A 19,346-nucleotide genomic window follows, 5' to 3' on the forward strand; every position below is an offset into this window, starting at 1 on the left:
TAAACCATCACAGAGACCTGAGTATAATATGCAATGATCTAAGGAATAAAAAAATAAAAACACAAAATAATCCAACAAGCCAAGGAAATTAATTGCATGGATTTAGCATCGTCCAAGAGTCAACAACATTCAATAATTCCAATTAGAGTTGGGCGTTAAGAAAGGGTCTTATAATCCCAATTACAGAGCAACTGATGCAGCAGAGACCATCATTCTTCCCTGCTCCTAAAGAAAGAAAATGCTTCAAGAATCTTGATTATCTATCTACACCAACAACACGTAAAATAATAGAAGAGTCCTAAATCCCAACCTCCAAGATATAAAAAAAAAAAAATAAGAAAATGGATAATCAGATTCTGCCAAAGTAGAGGAACAAAAAGAAACAATCAAACACATAAGCATGGATGAACAAAAGCCCCACCACAGTAGTCTCACCAGAGGCTTTGATTTTGTTCCCAGAAGGCACCACCACGAAATGAAGAGCGTTTTCGCTCTTTCAATTGGTTTGATCTTCTACTACCATTTTACGAGCCACAGCAAGTTGACTTTTGAGCGGCTTGACCATCGCCCCCACCTGCGTCTGGCTTGTTTATTTTGATTGTTTGAGGCTGGATTACAAACAGATCTCATCCACGTTAAGGATTTTATTGGTGACAGCAATTTCTTCCTACAAGGCTAAAGAAAATTCAAAGCAATCCAGGACTGAAGACAACCAAGTAAATACCTCTGACTTGGAATCAGTGTCTGAAAGCCTTTGCTTAATGTCCCTGGCAATTGAAAAGAAAACCTCCTCGACATTCATGTTTGTCTTTGCACTCTGCGGATTATGTTAAAATGCAAGAACTAAGTACAAATAAATAAATCCTACAAAGATTCTAACTTTATGCGATCTTGAATCATTTCTAACTTACGGTTTCAAAGAATTTGATTCCATATTCATCAGCAAGAGCTTGACCCTTAGAAGTAGGCACAGCCTGCCACAAAATAAAAGAAAGACACACACAAGGTAAACATAGGATAACATCAACTTGAAATATTAAGATTAACTCCTATTTTGTGACATTTGAAGCTAAGTATGAGCTTTAAAGTGGAGTTGCATTCTAAATTCTTGAACCTGTAATTCTTTGGTGCTAAGCAATAAGAAAGATAAAGGTTGAGAGAAATTGAGCAATATAATATGCTTACCCTTTTACTTTCATCCATATCAGCCTTATTTCCTACCAGTATCTTGTTCACATTATCAGATGCATGCTGTTCAATATTGCGAATCCAATTCCTAATGTCTGAATAAGAAAAGAATAAACTTCGTAATAGATGGAAATAAGAAAACAGTAGAAATGATTAGAGACCATAAGGGTACGATTCAAACCCAAAAAGCCAAAAACACCTCAAAATATCCAACCAGTTGGTTGGTTCGGTTTTAATAGTCGTCAGTTGTGGTTAGTTCATTCCAATTTTGATCCATTTGATGGATGGTTATTTTAGTTCAAAGAGTTATTTTCTTAAACTATAGGCTAATTTGACATCAGGGACAAAAAAATATTCCACCCACTCATTCCCCTAACTAAAGCTCTAAGTTAGAAAATCTTGAATGAAACGGTAGATAGAATGAACAATAAGCCCATCAAGGTCAAACATTTGATATTATATATAAAAGATGAGCGGAGCTAATGCAAATCATAGGCAATGAAATAACTCACTGTTGAAAGATGACTCGTCAGTGACATCATAAACCAGCAAAATTCCCATGGCTCCTCGATAGTAAGCTACAGGGTGACAAACAAAATTACACCAAAGATTCAAACTACAATCATCAAAATTAGTGACATGATAAAGTCTTCACTTCACTGCCATCGGAATAAAAAATTGTTTTAGGGAGTTGGAGAAGAAAGTTACTTCACCACCGCTTCTCTCAACAAACCACATGACAACAATTAGAAGCACTTATTCTCACGTTCGACCTTGATATTCAGTTCTAATCCTTTTCATTACTAAATTGAAAGAATTGAACGGTTGATGTCAAACTAAACATCATAAGCTAACATACCTAAATGAATAGAACTATATGTATATTTAAATTTCTAGCCGTCACCTTCAAGCTTTATTCCAAAACATTTTGATCATACAGTTAGATGCCCGTCTTTCATAGAGGAAGCATCTGTTCTAGCACAATACATAGAAGAAATAAAACCAAATATTAGATACATACCTGTTGTGATAGTCCGGAAACGTTCCTGACCAGCTGTATCCCAGATTTGCAATTTGATTCTCTTCCCATCAAGCTCAATGGTTCGTATCTTAAAATCAATACTGCCATAAGATGCATATTATCTGAATTAAAGAAACGTTCCAAACTACATTTTTTTAAAATGAAATTTTATACTTTCTTTGAGAGGAAAAAAAAAATGAAACAATACACGTACTTAGAAAACATATAGAGTTTTTCGGGCAGAACTATTAATATCATACACACCAGTACATGAAAATGTCAAACCAGCTATCTGATAAACTGACAATCCTTCCAAACCACTCTTGTCCCTCATTTCAGCTAATAATCCCAACTACAAATCTATGAACATTGCTAAACTTTATGAATGTTTTCAAATTGATACGCACTAAGACGTTTCAACATGCAAACTTCAAAGGAACACAGGCTACAAACCCAATTGTGGTGATAAAACTGGTTGTGAAAGAACCATCAGAAAAACGCAGAAGCAGACAACTCTTTCCCACACCTGCAAAATAATCGAAATGGAAAAAGCTTACAAGAAGGCTATTGAAATGCAAAATGGTTAGGCTCACAAATCTGACGCCCATTTAAGCATAACACTCAATAATTTCACCTCGATTCCAACAGACATTTAAGCATAACACTCGATAATTAAATTAATGTTCTCGAAAAGTAATCCCAACGGCCGCCTTCTTAAATTGAGAAATAAACTGTTCTCTCCGTTGGGCGTCAAAAGATCACGGTCCCTTTTACCAGGTCTTACGACGTTGTTGCACACAGAACCATGGGGCATACCACCAGAACATGAAATACAAAACACAGCATGTCGAGAATGCCAAACTTGAGCCCAAAAAGAGTCCCAAATAGAGGGAGAGATCGACGAGAATCCACCATTTTCAAATCAAAAGGTCCAAACACAAATTGAGAACATGCAATAAATTTAGTCTCACCAAAACGAGAAAACCCGAAATCATGTTGATGCAAACAAATCCACACCACGCTACACATAACCCATTCCATCAGATCTCTAACAGCACCACCCATTTCCATTCCCATCATTTCCTCCACACCCAGACATAAAAAGAATTCAAAACTCGAAAAACAAAAAACCAAGGGTTGGAAACATACCGCTATCGCCAATAAGCAAAAGCTTAATGAGGTAATCGTAATCAGCACGAGCCCTTGCCGGTGGTGCAGCCATCGGTTTCCAGTATCCTTCAACGAAATTCGATTCCCTTCTGCGACCTGGACAAAGGGACAAACACAAAAAATGACTTCCTCTATGAAATGAAACGACAACTCTGTCAAAAGATCGAACGCAGAGAGGAGAAAACAGAAGACAGAGAAGGAGATTACCTTGACGAAGCTTAGCAAATCGTCGGCGACATCGAACGGGGAGAGGGAAGAGAGAGAAAGAAGAGAGAGGGAGAGAAACGAAAACAGATACTATAATTTCGCGCGGAGATTGGCCGATTAGGACCGATCGATTGCGGCAAGACGCGTGTATACGAAAGCGCTTTTGCTTTTACGAAATAGGCTCACTGTTTCTTATCCTATACTCTACTACACTCGATAATTGCTTTGTTGATTATTTATTTATTTGTTTATTTTCATTAATTTAGTGACAATAAGAAACAAACAAAATATAAGCACTTTCTTTCTCTAAAAAAAAATGAATTTACCCATAACAAACTTTTAGTTTGTGCTGTTTTTTTTTTAAAAAAAAACATTATTTAATTTTATCTTACCTTTCAAATTTAATTTATATACTTTTAATAAAACTTAAAATTGATATCTGCGCCGTTTTAAAGTTTATTTTAGTTAAATTAATCAAATAATGATAATTTTTAAAGAAAAATACATGATGTGAATAAATTTTTAAATTTTATAAAAAAAAATTAATAGAAAATATTACAATCAAACCAGATCTAAATTTTATTGAAGATGCAAACGTTAAATTTAAAGATTTGAGAGTAAATTTGAGAGTAAAACGACTAAAATGAAAGGAAATATAAATCACAAAACAAAGTAAATTAAAATGAAATTTGATATTTTTGAACTTCCCTATTGATAAATCAAATCATTTGAAGCTCATTATTAGACAAATAAATATTATTTTAGTCACTGTCTTAATAGCATTAAAATCATAATCTTAATAGCATAAAGTCATCTCTTACCACGCATTTGGAAATGAAAGACCAGACTTGATTTTTGTACTCGCTTATTTTAAATTAATGGTTTATTTGAAAGCTAACTTGTTTCATTCAATTCAGTTGATTTAATTTTAACTTTGTTTTTCTTTGTAAACTACACAAATCACCCTTGAATTATAGGGATAGTTAAGAGTGCACCCAAAAAATGTTTTAATTGTAAAAGGCTTTACCCAAAATCTTTGTATCAATTGGCAAAAATTACGATTTTAAGCAAAATGGTCATATGAATTCTTCCATTTCTAGGTACATAAATGGAGCCTAAATTAGTAAACTATAAACATTCATCTTCTTCTACACGTAAACAAAAGGGGAATCGACATCTTTGAGCAGCTGCACAATACACTTTAAGATATCAATAAAGCAAACAAAAATGAACATCTCAGATTACCAAGAACTGAATCACAAGAAATATGAATGTTGAAACAATAATATAATGGTTATCACAGAGGTAGCTTCCAGAAAAACCCATACCAGGCAAGCAGGCAGTTGAATGTCCTTAAAATATCGGACACCTGCAATGCTCTGAAAAATGAGACTCCTGAGCCATGTTGAAAATATATATTTTGATGATATTTTCTCTCCATCAGTTATGCTGACTTTACAGACTTGAAAAAACACAGATAAAAACATGGTTAAAGGACTGCCCCTTCAGGAAGACGAAAAACAGAGGGATTGCTGGAGTAATGTGGTTCTGTACAAATGAAATGAATCTTCTCAAGTTTCACTTGCAATCTGTCCCAAAACATTATACACAACATACAGCTGTTTCCAAATAGATTAAAAAAGAAGAAGAAGAAGAAGACAGTATCAGTACAGGAACTATCGAAAAAATGTCAGATTCAGTCAATGTATGCAAGTCTCTAAGGTGATTTGACTGGTTTCTCACAGTATATTCCAAGTTGCAACATAAGTAAACAGTCTTCATAAGAGAAGCATGGAGATGGTATTTAAAATTTGAAGAGATAATAGGCAGTACCTGATGAAAATATGAAAAAACTTCCATTCCCAATGATTTGTGGCTGAATGAGGCAGACAAATCAATTGATGGAGCAATTCAAACGGTTTTCCCGAATGCCTTAGTTGCTTTCTTCTTGACGTATGGTTGAAAAGAAGAGTTAATTGGCATAGTCGGAGGAATCTCTACAACAGCTAATCACAGGCCCAGTCATCAAATTAGCTCACCATCTTTGTGCGTGCTTAGAAAAGAAAAACCAGAGTTGATGGCCAAATTCAAGAACCAACTGTACAATGGCAAGATAAAACTATGAATAAACAAGATCATCCCATTGTATCACTGCCGCCTTTTTCAATGGACAGTCATTGACCTAGCTTGAGCTAAATTAAGTTCACATATGAGTAGACGAGCTCTTTCATGTACACTTAGTCAGGTGCATTTCTTCATATGCTCTAGAGATGGGAAATAAAGAGAGTGATTGAAAATCATGGGTATCAAAACTTGTTGAGCACACCGCTGAATGTGATAATTATCCATGTCAAGAGCAGAATGCTTCTAGAAAATCAAAGTAGATCACAACTCAATGCCCATATCATTTGCTAGCTTAAGTATACCACGCATCTGAAGGTATGGATTTTCCAATAGCTTCTCATTATTGCTCTGCATGGTGGGAGAAGAAAGCACGCAAGCATGTTAGCAATTTGAGCTCAACAATCAAATGAAGAGAACATCTCAGTTAAAAGTAATTCGAGCAATATTGCCAGAGACCTGAAGGGGCGCAACGAATTTTATAAAATATGATGTAGATTTCCACTGATTTATTATTTAAAATCAAATTATACTTTTCTATAAAATAACTAATAGTATAAAGTTAGATCAAAATGCATCAATCAACTACTTCAAACGAATTTAAAATTAGTCATTTATAATTAAAAGAAAAGAAATTAGAACAAGCAATTAATTTGTATATCAATCATTTCTGTAATTTTAGGATGAGCAGGAACTTTTAGCATGAGGAGAAAATAAAAGAAAAAAGAAACGTGGAAGCATAATAGGGCTCTAGTCTTCTTTTTAATGTTTTTCTTGTCTTTTTATTTCTTCGGGGACTTTCATTATCAGAGAGTACTGCCACTCTGTTGTAAATCACTAAAACCTCTATGGTTGACGGGAGATAAATTGTAATCTCCCAAGCTGTGAGTGTGACCGTTGGGTTTCTTCTTTCCCTCCTCTTTTTCTTATATGCTCTTTCTATTTCAATACAAGCCTTGCTTGTTCTTAGAAATAAAAACCGTACATGAAAAAGAGATAGTAAGCCAGCAGCCAAATCAAATATCTGCTTATAAAAGGGCACCACAGCCTCCAAGTAATAATGTTCAGTGCATGCGAAAACAAATTTAAAGTATATGAACCCTTAAGTTTCCAATGTACACCAATCATTACGGGGTTTATTTGATCTTTTTAATTCATTATTATTATTTGCTTCCCATTAAAACAAGGGTGACCAAAGGGCATGTCTAGTGTATAACCAACCCCAACTCTTTTTTCCCTCACTGATTTGGTAAATCAAACTGAACTTTGTTTATGGCCAGTAACAATACTAGAGATGATGTGATTGCCAAGACAAATAGATTAATGGTGTTCAGGATATATTAACCAAATCAGCAAAACATCACCTGCTGAGCTTTAATTACAAGATTCTGAAGCATGTATTGGTACTTTTCAGGTTTCTCTGTCATCATACGCTGAAAATAAAAAAAAAAATTCATTCAGTTACGAAAGGAAAAAGAAATTTAAAATTTCATACAAATACATTTTCGTGGTGGAGAGGAATTTCCTTGCCTTCAAAAGAAACGCTGAAGAGTAATAAGCCACCCTTGAATCCGTATCATCTAGAAGCTCTCTGCAAAACCCCAACAAAGTTAACATATCAGGGATTGAGCGGGGGGGGGGGGGGGGGGGGGGGGGGNGAAAGCAGATGAATCAGAACTGCACTTAGCAATCAGGAGTAAGAGCAGTGCAGACCGTATGTCAGAGGCGGCACCTGGGTGGTTCCCTCTTGCTTGGCTTCCAACAGCAACACCCAAAGCAATGTTGTCTGTTGCTGCTCCAGCAAGTTGAATCAATGGCCAGTAGAACAGAGCAGCAGGAACATGCGAGATCAACTGCATCGGGACAATTGTCTGACCCTGAAGCAGTAATGCAGCCATGGAGGCTGTCTCATGATCAAGAGGATTATTATAAGTTTTAATAAATCTGCTTTTCTCCTCAAGTTTAGCTTCAGATTCAGTAACCCCTATCGTTTTACTTTCACCTGAGTAATCCATAACTTTGCCACGTGGCATATCATCTCCAATTGGTAAGTCAGAAACTTGTGGTACTCTCAAGCATAATTGAGAGAAGAGTATGTCACACATCTGTTCAGGAATAGCAGCGAATTAAATTCCAGATAACAAGGGTGGGAAGGAGATTTGATCAGTGAACATAGCTCATAAAATAGTGCATTAAACCAGGATATATTAGGATTCATGAGCAACATAAACAAGAAATGTTATATAAAAGTCATACGATCAGAAATATCAAAATCAAGAAGACATCAGATTGTATAGTAGAAATAGCACTTCTTTTAAACTTTGTGATGCTCCAACAGGATCAGAAATGGTATAGATAAAAACTTGGATTACTAGAACATATCCAACTGCAAATTTTAAAAGCATATTACATCTAAAATAACACCAAAACCAGAAATAAGATCATTCGCGAGATTAAAGAAAGCTGAATAAACATGTAGTGGGTTCAAAGTTTCCTTAAAGAACTTTACTAATCCAAAATTACATTTAAAAGGTTAACTAGATCTTCCAATAAGTCATATGAATATATAAGGAGAACAAGGACTAGTGTTTTTCAGTTTTTCAATCCATGACTTCAATATGTAGAACAAGGAGAGCTTATGCTGATAATATGTTCATATCATTAAAGAGGTACCTTTAAAATATTGGTGCGATCAGTTTCATTTATCTGAAAAACCAAAAAAAGAGAACTGCACATTATGTCTATCACTGCATTAGCTTTCTCTAGACGGCTATCTTTTGATGCCTGGCCAATGTTGATGCTGCCAGAATTTCGCAATTCATTCTCATGCAACAAAAATTTGCATCGCATAAGAAGTCTTTCTACAACAAATAAAAAGCCCCATCTAATGAAGTTGTGTTTTGACTTCAAAAGTCCGCACATGAGCCAGATTGAAAGTGGCACATCTGAAGTTGTTGAATAATCATTCAAACCAGCGTACGCAATTCTCTGCTGTAATCTTTTCACATTTGTCCACATACTTTCGTCCCTTTCACCAGTTATTTCTTCAAAAAGGAGATCCCCTAGCCAGACATAACCATTTTGACGATAAGCAATTCTCTCTGAATGAATCAGGGAATGCAGAGTGGCCCATGATAGCTTGGATTTCATGCTAACACCATTTCTTAATAAAGAACCTTGAATGCTTTCAAAAAGTTTGAGAGATTTGGTTATCTGTATCATATAAGAGAACTCATTGTCCAAATGTGTAATCGATTTGATTATTGTATTAAATTTCTCCATTACGTTCTCCAAGAGCTGCAAAAGAAGAACAATCAGAAGTTAAAACCATTATCAAGTTTAAGTTGGATAAAATTGAGAGAAAAATACATTTCATCTCAAAAGTCTTACAAAAATAACTTGTACCTAACAAGCAGGATACAGACACAAGACATAAATATGACATAATAAAGATATGATGACATGTCATTTTAAAAAATCTAGGACATAGACACAGGACATTTTTATTAAAATATATATCATTGTTATACAAGGAAATTAAGTCAATAAGTTTATGCATAGTATATGCTTAAAAATACGAGTTTAATCTATTTCATTCTCAAAATTTATTATTTTTGTCCTATACTATTACGTGACTATTCAGTTTATTTAACAAGTATTTAATACATATTTAAAAAATGTTATCCTATATTGACTTTGTACAACTTGAGTCTAACATATTTTTCTATAATGCTAATAAGAGTTCGATCTGTGTCGAACATAGACAAGTTACCTAAACTAAAGTATCAATGTTTCATAGATTTATACCAACATAAAGCCAAGAAATTTACGAGAAGGCATCCTGTTGGCAACAATAAGACAAAAGTAATCTCATCGGCATCAGATTGTATTATTTATGTAGAAAAGAGTAAATGGGTGAAAATCCTCCTACAGAACAGGAACTCTCCCAAGACGTAACTCCTTTCAAAATAACTGATACACTCCCTTCCTCCCTTCTTTAATACATAAAAGGAATGTGCATCACTAACTAACTCTCTCAGTCCCTTACGTTCCCATTTTAGCCCTCCTACTAGAATTTACAATAGGAGGCCTCACATAATCGCAAATGCCACTTGAGCAGTTCAATCTAGCTTAATTGTGCACGTTGCATATAAGAGATTCCTTTCTTTCAAAATGGTTACTACTAAACAAAGTTAATAAAGACTTTGGATTTTGGCTTCCACCTTCACCCACCTCCCCACCATAATTGAAAACATAAATAACTTAAAGAGGATGCGAAAATTTCTAAAATGTCCCATCCACAATCCCAGTCACGCTATGAATGGTCAACCATCTCATATCATTGAGAAGGGAGAGAGGGGGCCGATGATGATAAATAGGTGGTGGGTTGACAGGAAGAGTTAGAAGTAAAACGAAGTAGATAGAAAGGGTTAGAATAAACACTTAATACAATATATTCATTTAGTGTAAATAATTCCAAGATTTGTACGTAGAATGAGAGATATTTGAGGGGGCCTGGAAATTTCCAAGGATATATTATGTCAAGCTGCTACCACGATTTCAGAAAAAAAATCATAACTCCACGCCATTCGAAACTGCTTTTCGACCAAGCAAGTAGATACCCTACAAAAACAAATTTAGATGAGTGCATACCAAATTTAGTCGCTCACTATTAGGATATCTACATAATGCTGATGAGATGGACGCTTTCAAGATCTCTCCAACACCTTCCACTCCAAGCTTAACTGAGATGTAAAAAGCCTCAGGTGCATTGGCGAGGCTGAACAGGGCTGCAAGGGGATGTATCTCATCATCACTATACTCCATACCTCCAGTTGTGATGCAAGATTCATTTATTTGATGCAAAACATAATCAAAAAGCACCAGAAAGAGGTTTCGCCGTTCTTCTCTTGAGTTTGCTAGAGAATACTGCAGTAGAGAAGCACTGAAAATATTAGAAAAGTAAGATGTATAGATTATATTATTTTTTCTGTTATCATCATTCTGAACATTTCAAACATTGATATATGATCTAGTATATAAATCAACTTAACTTTAATCACATGAGAAATTCAAAGTAAACTAAGAAAAAAAAAAAATCAACTTACCACAAACTGGTAACGAAACCTTGAAAGTTAAAACTAGCAACTTAAGGATCTAACATGGGAAATATCTCTCAGGTATGAAATTATAAGTCTTCAAGAACAAAAATGGATGTAATCGTGATAATAAATTTAGTTCTTCCAACAGAATCGGACTCATTACTCCATGCTGCTGAACTGTAGATTAATTAGCATACCTCAAAGAAAATAAACTTAGCTCCTCCAACCAGATCCACCTGATCTACAAGAAATATAGGACTTGGAGCACCATCTGTGGACTCCTCCGGGACTTGATAAAACATATTTGTTAACAAGCAAATGAGCCTGCAATGAACTATTTCAGCCCAAGAATTTCTTCTGCTAGTTTCTAGAAATGCCTTAATAACCTGAAAGGAAAGAGAAAAAAAAAAAGAAAAAAAAAAGAGAGAATAAAGCATCATACCCTCTTATTGATGAAGCAGCTAAATGAACAAAAGCATTATTACAATGAATATTTCCTTACGGCCAACAGGTCAAATTAACAAAAGCATTATTACAAGTAGGGGGAGCGACCAATGTACTTTTCACAGGAAAGAAGATACAAATTACATGACAACTACATGGCCTACACATCTGCTAAGTCTTTTTGTTAAGAACAGAAATGGGGCACACAAATATATTTGGAATGAATTGCATAGAAGCCTTATTTAGTTTTTTTGCATATGGCTCTTCATTTAGCAGATCTGTTAGGTTGAGTTCCTTGATATAACCCCCCCCAACTCAAACAAAAACAACAATTAAGAAACAAAGAATTTGTGGTAACATAAAATTAACCATAGAGATCCAAGATAAAATATTTACTGTTCAAATAGTATAACGATTTGTATCTTTAAGCAACTCAGGAATTCAGATGTAACCCCAACCTCCCCCCACTCCCCCCCACCCCCCATGTTTTTTGTTTGACTGCAATATCTTTAAGGCAAGTTAACAAACAACTCACCCTTATGTCAAGACCCTTTAGTCGGCTTCTCCTGAGTCTGCCTCTGTCACAAACAAAATAAAGTAAACAGCTCAAAGCAGATGTCCAGACAGATTCTTCCTTCTCTTCAATCTGCAATCATAAAATAGATGTTTTAGAAATTGACAAAATAGTAAACATCCATTGAACTATTATAGTTACACATCTTCCATTAAGATTTTGTATCATCCCTTATTTGTGTTCTTCATACAATCACAGTTCTTTCTAAGAAATAACCTTCACACAAATTGCCCAAACCATTCCCTGCCAATTAAGTCATGAGCTGAGTTAACGTTAAGTTCATAACCTACCTTATTCAGTCACTGATTCAATTACTCATGACTAATCATCTGCTAAAATGTAATCTCAATCAAGCTGTGCTCTAGCCCATAACAGGAAGCTACATATATGGATCACCCATGCAACACCGTAGTGCAACAACCAGGATGCATTTTTCTAACAAGATAATTCATGGGAGTAAGAGTTCATGTAAGAATTCAACATGAACTGTCGGTCAGCTTGGTAGAACTCATTTAATAAGTTGTACACATTATGATAAAAACTTGTATGTTTATGTATTATTTCATTGAAATAGACATAGAAACAAAAGGCCATGGGCGTTATAAAATAATCTTGAGTTGGCCGTAATGGAAGACATTGTAAATTGTAATTATAAAAATAGTTTACATAAAGAACTCCAAAAGGAAGAATCAATAAGCATTTTCTCCCATAAAGTGTCTGCACTCCTATTCTCCCCATTAAAAATTCTGTTTCTTTCATTCAAGCCAAATTTCCCAAAAGAATGGATAGTATTGCATCTGAGAAAGCACCTACTTTTTTTTCTTGGAGCCTCTGCCAATATTTTCCAAATGAAAATAATTTTATGTACTTCTTGACTGAGCACTACTGATTAGAAGAAGGAAAATTTTCGCAAAAGAATGAAATACCATACATACTTGGACAAGAAGAAGCAGTATCTCATACAAGATGTTAAGAATCCAACATTCGAATTTGTTAATAGATGAAGTTGCACTGATATTGTTAGGAGAATCAGGATTTTTCTTCCCCTGTGAATTAAATTGGGTTTCTTCCGCAAGATATGATTCTTGAGAATACTCTTCTTCAATTGTAGAACTGTCATCCAGTGCGATTGGTTCTAACAAGTGAGCATGAACGCCAAGGTTCAAGATTAAATCAAATGCACGAACTCTGCAGGTTGATCTTGGAGAACTAAGCATTTCCTTTTAAGGAAAAATAAAAAAAATAAAATAATGTTAAAAAGAACCTTAAACGTAGGAAAATATGCTATTGGGATAATTTAGAATGATAAATCAATCCAGAACATCACCTCAAGCATGGATAAAGTGAGAGGTGCAGCAATCCCAGAATCCAAAACATACCTGTAAGAGAAATTATTGAATAACTTCATTCATGCATGAAAAATTCAAAAAATGAAAGTATAGAAAAGACATATAGAAAACATTGAACAAAATAAATAAATAAAGACATCATAATACATTCAGTAATCCTTCAAGATCAGAAAATATATTGTAACATCAATCGACTCAATAAAAATTATTTTCAAAGCCTTGAACTTGAGAAATACAGATAAACTTGGATTAAGATTATCATTACATTCCTCAAAGACAGATAATAGTCCGATCTATCAAATTGTTTATATCTTGAATAACATCGTCTCAATATAGAAGAAAATGGTGCACATTGCTATAGCTAAGAATTTATCACATTCATAGAGTGTTTATCCCAAAGAGGCATGATATCGAAAAAAAAACTAAAAGATAATTACATAAGTCTTTAAGAAAGGAGACCCAAAGAGGCATGATATCGAAAAAGTTATCACATTCATAGAGTGTTTATCCCAACATAAGTAAACCATATCGAGTGCTTATCCTAGTTGAAAAAGGCATTTCAGCATCAGCTTTGGAACAACTAGTTCTCAATTTTAACATCTATAACACAAGTTTGTTTGGTGCATAATGTCAAAATGTGTTTTGCACACAAGTGCATTGAATTAGGTATAAGAAACCAAGCTTTCATCAAGGGTAAAAAACCCAAGAAAAAGGAGTGCAAATAACTACAAGAAAGGACATAAATCCAAAAAAAAAAATGAAACTTAGTGGACAATTACGAACATGTTAGTCTCCAAGGCCCACAGCGAAGCATTAAACCTAAAATCTCCCATAACTCGCTCTCAAATGTGTCAGCTCCTCTAAAAAGCATATAATTGCTCTCAAGCTATATAACCAAAAAAGGGCATAGAAACAAGCCAACCAAAGCATTAAACCTAACAACCGCACACAAGTAAATTGTACGAGAGAGTAACAAAAACATAAACGCAAACAGGTTGAAATGAAAGAGAGTGATGAATAGTAGATGAAATTTGAAACATTCGGTGTAAGTTAAGCATCTAAAGGGACAAACTTACATGTCAATAATGAGTTTTACAAGAACGCTCACGGCCACATCCATCGATGGCTTCCCACTATTTGTACTTAACCTAGAAGTTACTGTAAGGGGATTAGCGATGGGTGAAGACATTTCAGAGCAAACTGCAGCAATAACCTCGCACACCTCAGCAGGATTCAGTCTCAAAGGCTGCTGTTCACTGATGGGCATGAAGTTAATTTTGTGAGATACAGATGCAACCACAAGATATTATGAACTTGATTAATAAAAACTTCTTGTTGAGTTCTAGTCTTTTAACTTTTTAAGAGCAAGGTTACCTTACAATTTTTTTATTTTATTGCATGTCAAGGCCGCATGTTAATTTGCACTTAAGAAAAGAAGAAATATTACAGGCATACATGTTTACTCAGCGCCTCAATTTAACCAGTATCTTAAATCAATATTACATGCCAAAGTCTCATTTTAATTCATACCTTCAAAAAAAGAAAAGAAATTGTGTGAAATGGTCACTACGATATGATAACTCCAAGCCTACCAGTTCAATAACATCATAGATCATGCATCAAAAGCCTATAAGTTGTTAAGTATCCAACAGAAAGGAAAAACCTTAAAGTAATAATTCAAAATGCAAGTTTCCCATATTGCATGAAAACGAGACCAGTAATTTTTCATAACAGTGAGACCACCATATATTAATAAATCCATTTAAGCTATGATGATCAATTTCATAATTTAAAATGGGAATTACTCCACTTGGCACCACGTGGCTGTACAACACCATGTGGCTGTAGAAAGTGAAATAAACAAGTACTAGCTTTATCAATATCTATGCGTTATGAACTTACAGAGTTCCATATCGGAATCAATTTTTTGTACCTGTAGTAACGATATTGGAAAAGTGGTCGCGCCTTTGGTCGAAATGTACTCCCAGGAGAATCTTCCCTAAAAGACATTATGAAATCATCAAGAGCAAATTAATAAAAGTTAACCTTTATTTTAGCATGATTTGGAGAAATAATTTGGTTGGTAGCTATTATTGGACATCTGATATAAAGTTAATAAATATGAATTTTGGTTTTTGTTTACAGATCCTAATGATGGATGCAGCCTAAGCCTGGACTTCTCTGCAAGAACAAGGACATTTATATATATTGTATTTTTATTTTTATTTTATTTTATTTTTTTATTTTTTTATTTTTGGGTAAGGGATGGGGGGTTTGGCAGTCTAAAGTATTTCAGTTTGTATTCCTTTTAACAACCTTGCTATTCAATATTGTATACCATCCAACAACCTCAATATGGAGCAAAACAGAAAGCAAAACCCACAGAATGGAAATCCTTCCGGTTGACAATTCCCCACCTGACCATTTAGATTCTGGACACAGCTCTTGCATCTCAACAAAGACCAACATTTGGTTTGTAAAAAAATTCATCAAAACACTCGTTCAGGGTTCTTTGAATTCATCACCCTACCAGGTTCCCTATCATTTGGTGAAAAAGACAGTATATTCTAATAATTTAGTTAATGATATCTTAGGTTTCTAAACTACAGCATATCTAACTATATAATCATTTTTTGTCTAAGTTAGATTTTTCACCCAACATTTTAACAATAAATCCTTAGTATTACATTTAGTCACAATAACTATGTCATTTCTATTAAATACCACAATTTTTTGTTGCCAAATGACATGGCAGCAAGGACCCAAATGCAACAAAATAGTAATTAGGAAGGAAACTAAGATCCAAAAGGGGAAGCAGAGAGAAAGTTTAGCCAGTCCTTTCTCTAGATTATCTTTTAAGTAGAGACTAGCAAGCATAAAGAAGATAAGAATTGGTAAATGAAAGGCTGTACCAAATCTGATGCAAGTCTGGTTTTGTGCGCTTTGATGCAGTTATAGCCCTCAAGTGGAGACGAGCAGAGGAAGAATTGGTTATAGTCGCTACTGGCGAAGGCTGCAATAGTTGATCAACATATGGCATATCAGCTGTTCCCAAAGCTTTCCAAGGTTGATCCTTCATTTTGGCTTCTGTATCTCCCACTAAAAGTGCTGCTGCACCTACCTCTAGAAGATTACGTGTTCTCAAGTCTTGAGTATTAACAAAACTATCACTGTACCATCAAAAAGAGCCAGCATTTAACTTAACTAATGCAAAAAAGCAAACTACTTTGTACTACTGCATGCATAAAAGGAAAAACTAAAATGAAGGTTGCTAGAAAAGTTAATTACCCCTCTCTTTGCAAAAGAGATGACCGTAGTTCCCCAAGCCATCGCCATTTCAGTGCATCATGTGCAATGTATTCAAGATCAACCATACCATCAACTTCTTCAATGTTAGATAAATTTGATATGGATAAAACAGTAGAGTCTTTATGTTCTGAAGGTTCTCCACTACTTGCAGCATTTAAATGTGAATTGAAGGATCTACTCAGCATAGATGACAGTGCAGGAAGCGGCTGTCTTGACATAGAAGGTGCACCAGCAAAAGCAGCTGGTTGAAACGATCTCCTTGGTATGTGTTGTGCCACCAAGGAGCGAACATATTTCAGTGATTTTAGAAGTGCTCCAGAGGCAATACTTGATACAGGCAATGGTGAAAAAGTAGAAGGGGTTGTAGTCGCAGCAGATGCTTGACTTAAAGAATGAGTCCATGGTGACGACCTTCGGTTTGGACTAAAACTACACTCGCCAATCGTGTTTAAGCAAAACCGGTCTATCTGCATTAATGTTTCTTCAGAGGGTTTGTATCTGCAAAAACAAAGCATAACACAAAGTTATATCAGGGAACAGCAAAAACAGCCATCTAACGAATTTGTAGTCGGGAAAAGGCATGTGAGGATTCCAGAAAAGAGCATCCAAGAGCAGTAAAATCATTTGATCTTTACAGAGAGAGAGAGAGAGAGAAATTATGGTCAAGTAGAAAGCAGAAAAGAAATTTTTCATTGAAAAAAATGAAAAGAGACTAATGATCGAAGAATACAAACTCCACGTGGAAGGCAAGAAGAAGATGGCAACAAAACAAGATCAAACTAAGAAAAAAAATACAGCAATGGCCTAAAGAAGAAACGAAAAGGTATAACTAAGAAATGATAAAGAAGGACATAAAAACAATCCAATTGATAAAATTCAGAAAAAGACTATGAAAAGAGCTCCAAGAAAGAGGCCATGAGACAGGCAGCTTCAAAACTTTTGAACCAACAAAGCAAACAAAATCAGATATGAGACTAAATTTCCTGTTATTCTTATTGATTTTTTCCTGTTTACTTCTCCAGAAAATGTCCAAGCCCGAAACTGAACTTCATAAATTCAGGCGTGTGTGCAAAGGTAGACAGACTCTTCTTTTGGATTCATGTGGTACGCAAGAGACATCATAATGTAAGCCTTGTGCAATCTCTTGCCTTTTTGTTCGAGATTTATAAAAGACAAACAACTGTGGGGGTGGGGGTTCATAATTTGTTTAAGGCTCCGGCTCCAAACATGAACTGAATGAGAGCAAAATTTCAATTTTAATATCTAGAAAGACAAAGACAGAAATTTTACTGAATATTGATTAACAAGTGAAAAACAGACATAAATGACATATAACTGCAAGAATAAATCACTAAGCCTGCACCAAATATGGGCTTCTACTATTAACTGTGAAAGAAACAGTTTATAAGAGGGAACTTCAATCACTGAATTAGGAATCAATAGCCTGTGACATGGGAATCAAAAGCAGTGGAGAAAAAAGTAAATTCATGTTGTAAATTCATGTTATAGAAGAAGAACATGATGAGTTGAGTTAATAAGAAGTTATATTGCATTATGTGCACAGTGAGTAACTGTAGTGAACGTATTCCAGTTCAATAGAACAACCCCTGTGACATGAGAAGTAAATATTGAACTAAAAGATCGAATGGTCCGTATTGAAGGAGAATGAAGTCCATCACGAAGACATTCAACCCAGTTCAACAATTATATGGGTACAACAGAAATATAAGATGATTTGACAAACATACCTAAGAAGGTAGCGTTTCAAAAGTGCCACCGACCTTGCAACTACAGCTGGGCTGGATGCACAAAAAGAAAAATGAGTTGTATAACGACAACACAGGAAATGCAAGAAAAATTAACACTTCGTGAATAATAAGGATTTAACTTTTTCTACCCAACAATTACTAGCGGGTAATCAAGCATATAGGACAATGGGTTCGTGAACAATCAAAGATAATTTACAAACCCAAATGTTTTTGAGGTCATAACTCCATCCTTATAGGCACCTGCTTAACATATCATATCACACGAGTTTCTAATGTCAAGGGTTACAGGAACATACAACTGTTCAGTGAGACTAGTCAAATGTGCAATGCGTTAGTTAGCATTAGCACCAACAATTATTCAAAACAAGAATACAGGATATTGATGTAATTCCTTCTCAGAATTCAAGCATAAATCAAAAGTATTTCCTGTCTCGAATTTCCAAATATTATAATTGCTCCTGTTGACGAGTAAATAATAATAATAGCAGAATACAAATGATTCGCCTTCTACTTTTATTCTTTTATGAAAAACATTTTCCCTCTAGTGAATACAGTTAAACTAAATCTTCTTCACAAAGATCTGGGTATCAGCTAGTTGTAATGAGAGAGATACAATAGCTCTTGGATTCTCTAGGGTTGAGGCAATCTTTAGGGTTCTTTCCCTTCAGCTAATCAAATAACTCTCCCTCCCTCATTTTGAGTAAGAACATATCGTGGTTTCAACATACGCTCATACAAGAAGGTTGAAAATACATGTATACATGTATCATAATACTCTTTATCCATAGAACCAATAATGTCTCTAAGAAATAGTTGAAAGTTGGCTCTGAGTCATGGGGCATTACTATCAACCGTTGTAATTGTCAAAAGATGGTTTTATAAAAAACAGATGCAGATTTTATGAACCATTTGCTGATAATTAAGAAGGATAAAAAGAATATGTTATGTGGTACAGAACCATCTTCCTTCAAAGAATGTGAAAAAATTAAAGCAAGCATAAAATTCACCATCTTATGCAAAAAAAAAAAAAAAAAAAAAAAAAAAAAAAAAAAAAAAAAAAAAAAAAAAAAAAAAAAAAAAAAAAAAAAAAAA

General features: G+C 34.7%; 2 protein-coding genes across 2 annotated transcripts in view; both read right to left on the reverse strand.

Annotated features, from left to right (window-relative positions):
* Positions 1 to 67: 67 nt before the first annotated feature.
* Positions 68 to 3,730, reverse strand: LOC111476448 (ras-related protein RABE1c-like). The gene is made up of 9 exons (XM_023120108.1): positions 3,587 to 3,730; positions 3,359 to 3,475; positions 2,663 to 2,735; positions 2,210 to 2,310; positions 1,701 to 1,766; positions 1,186 to 1,283; positions 912 to 974; positions 725 to 817; positions 68 to 608 (listed from the first exon to the last, which is right to left on the reverse strand). The coding sequence occupies exons 2-9, from the start codon at positions 3,429 to 3,431 to the stop codon at positions 525 to 527; spliced, it is 651 nt and encodes a 216-aa protein (XP_022975876.1). The 5' UTR covers positions 3,432 to 3,475; positions 3,587 to 3,730; the 3' UTR covers positions 68 to 524.
* A 1,044-nt stretch (positions 3,731 to 4,774) lies between these two features.
* Positions 4,775 to 19,346, reverse strand: part of LOC111476453 — an 18,159-nt gene continuing 3,587 nt past the window's right edge. The window contains exons 3-18 of the mRNA XM_023120116.1: positions 18,234 to 18,284; positions 16,465 to 16,983; positions 16,089 to 16,346; positions 15,110 to 15,175; positions 14,253 to 14,432; positions 13,155 to 13,206; positions 12,763 to 13,047; positions 11,789 to 11,899; positions 11,007 to 11,195; positions 10,361 to 10,636; positions 8,381 to 9,004; positions 7,361 to 7,812; positions 7,238 to 7,313; positions 7,072 to 7,140; positions 5,420 to 6,058; positions 4,775 to 5,205 (exon numbers count right to left, since the gene is read on the reverse strand). Of these exons, the coding sequence (XP_022975884.1) occupies positions 5,972 to 6,058; positions 7,072 to 7,140; positions 7,238 to 7,313; positions 7,361 to 7,812; positions 8,381 to 9,004; positions 10,361 to 10,636; positions 11,007 to 11,195; positions 11,789 to 11,899; positions 12,763 to 13,047; positions 13,155 to 13,206; positions 14,253 to 14,432; positions 15,110 to 15,175; positions 16,089 to 16,346; positions 16,465 to 16,983; positions 18,234 to 18,284 (3,295 nt within the window). The 3' untranslated portion in view covers positions 4,775 to 5,205; positions 5,420 to 5,971. The remainder of the gene's footprint in view (positions 5,206 to 5,419; positions 6,059 to 7,071; positions 7,141 to 7,237; positions 7,314 to 7,360; positions 7,813 to 8,380; positions 9,005 to 10,360; positions 10,637 to 11,006; positions 11,196 to 11,788; positions 11,900 to 12,762; positions 13,048 to 13,154; positions 13,207 to 14,252; positions 14,433 to 15,109; positions 15,176 to 16,088; positions 16,347 to 16,464; positions 16,984 to 18,233; positions 18,285 to 19,346) is intronic.

Source organism: Cucurbita maxima, unplaced genomic scaffold (genome assembly GCF_002738345.1).
Source record: "Cucurbita maxima cultivar Rimu unplaced genomic scaffold, Cmax_1.0 Cma_Scf00001, whole genome shotgun sequence".
Taxonomy (NCBI): Eukaryota; Viridiplantae; Streptophyta; class Magnoliopsida; order Cucurbitales; family Cucurbitaceae; genus Cucurbita; species Cucurbita maxima.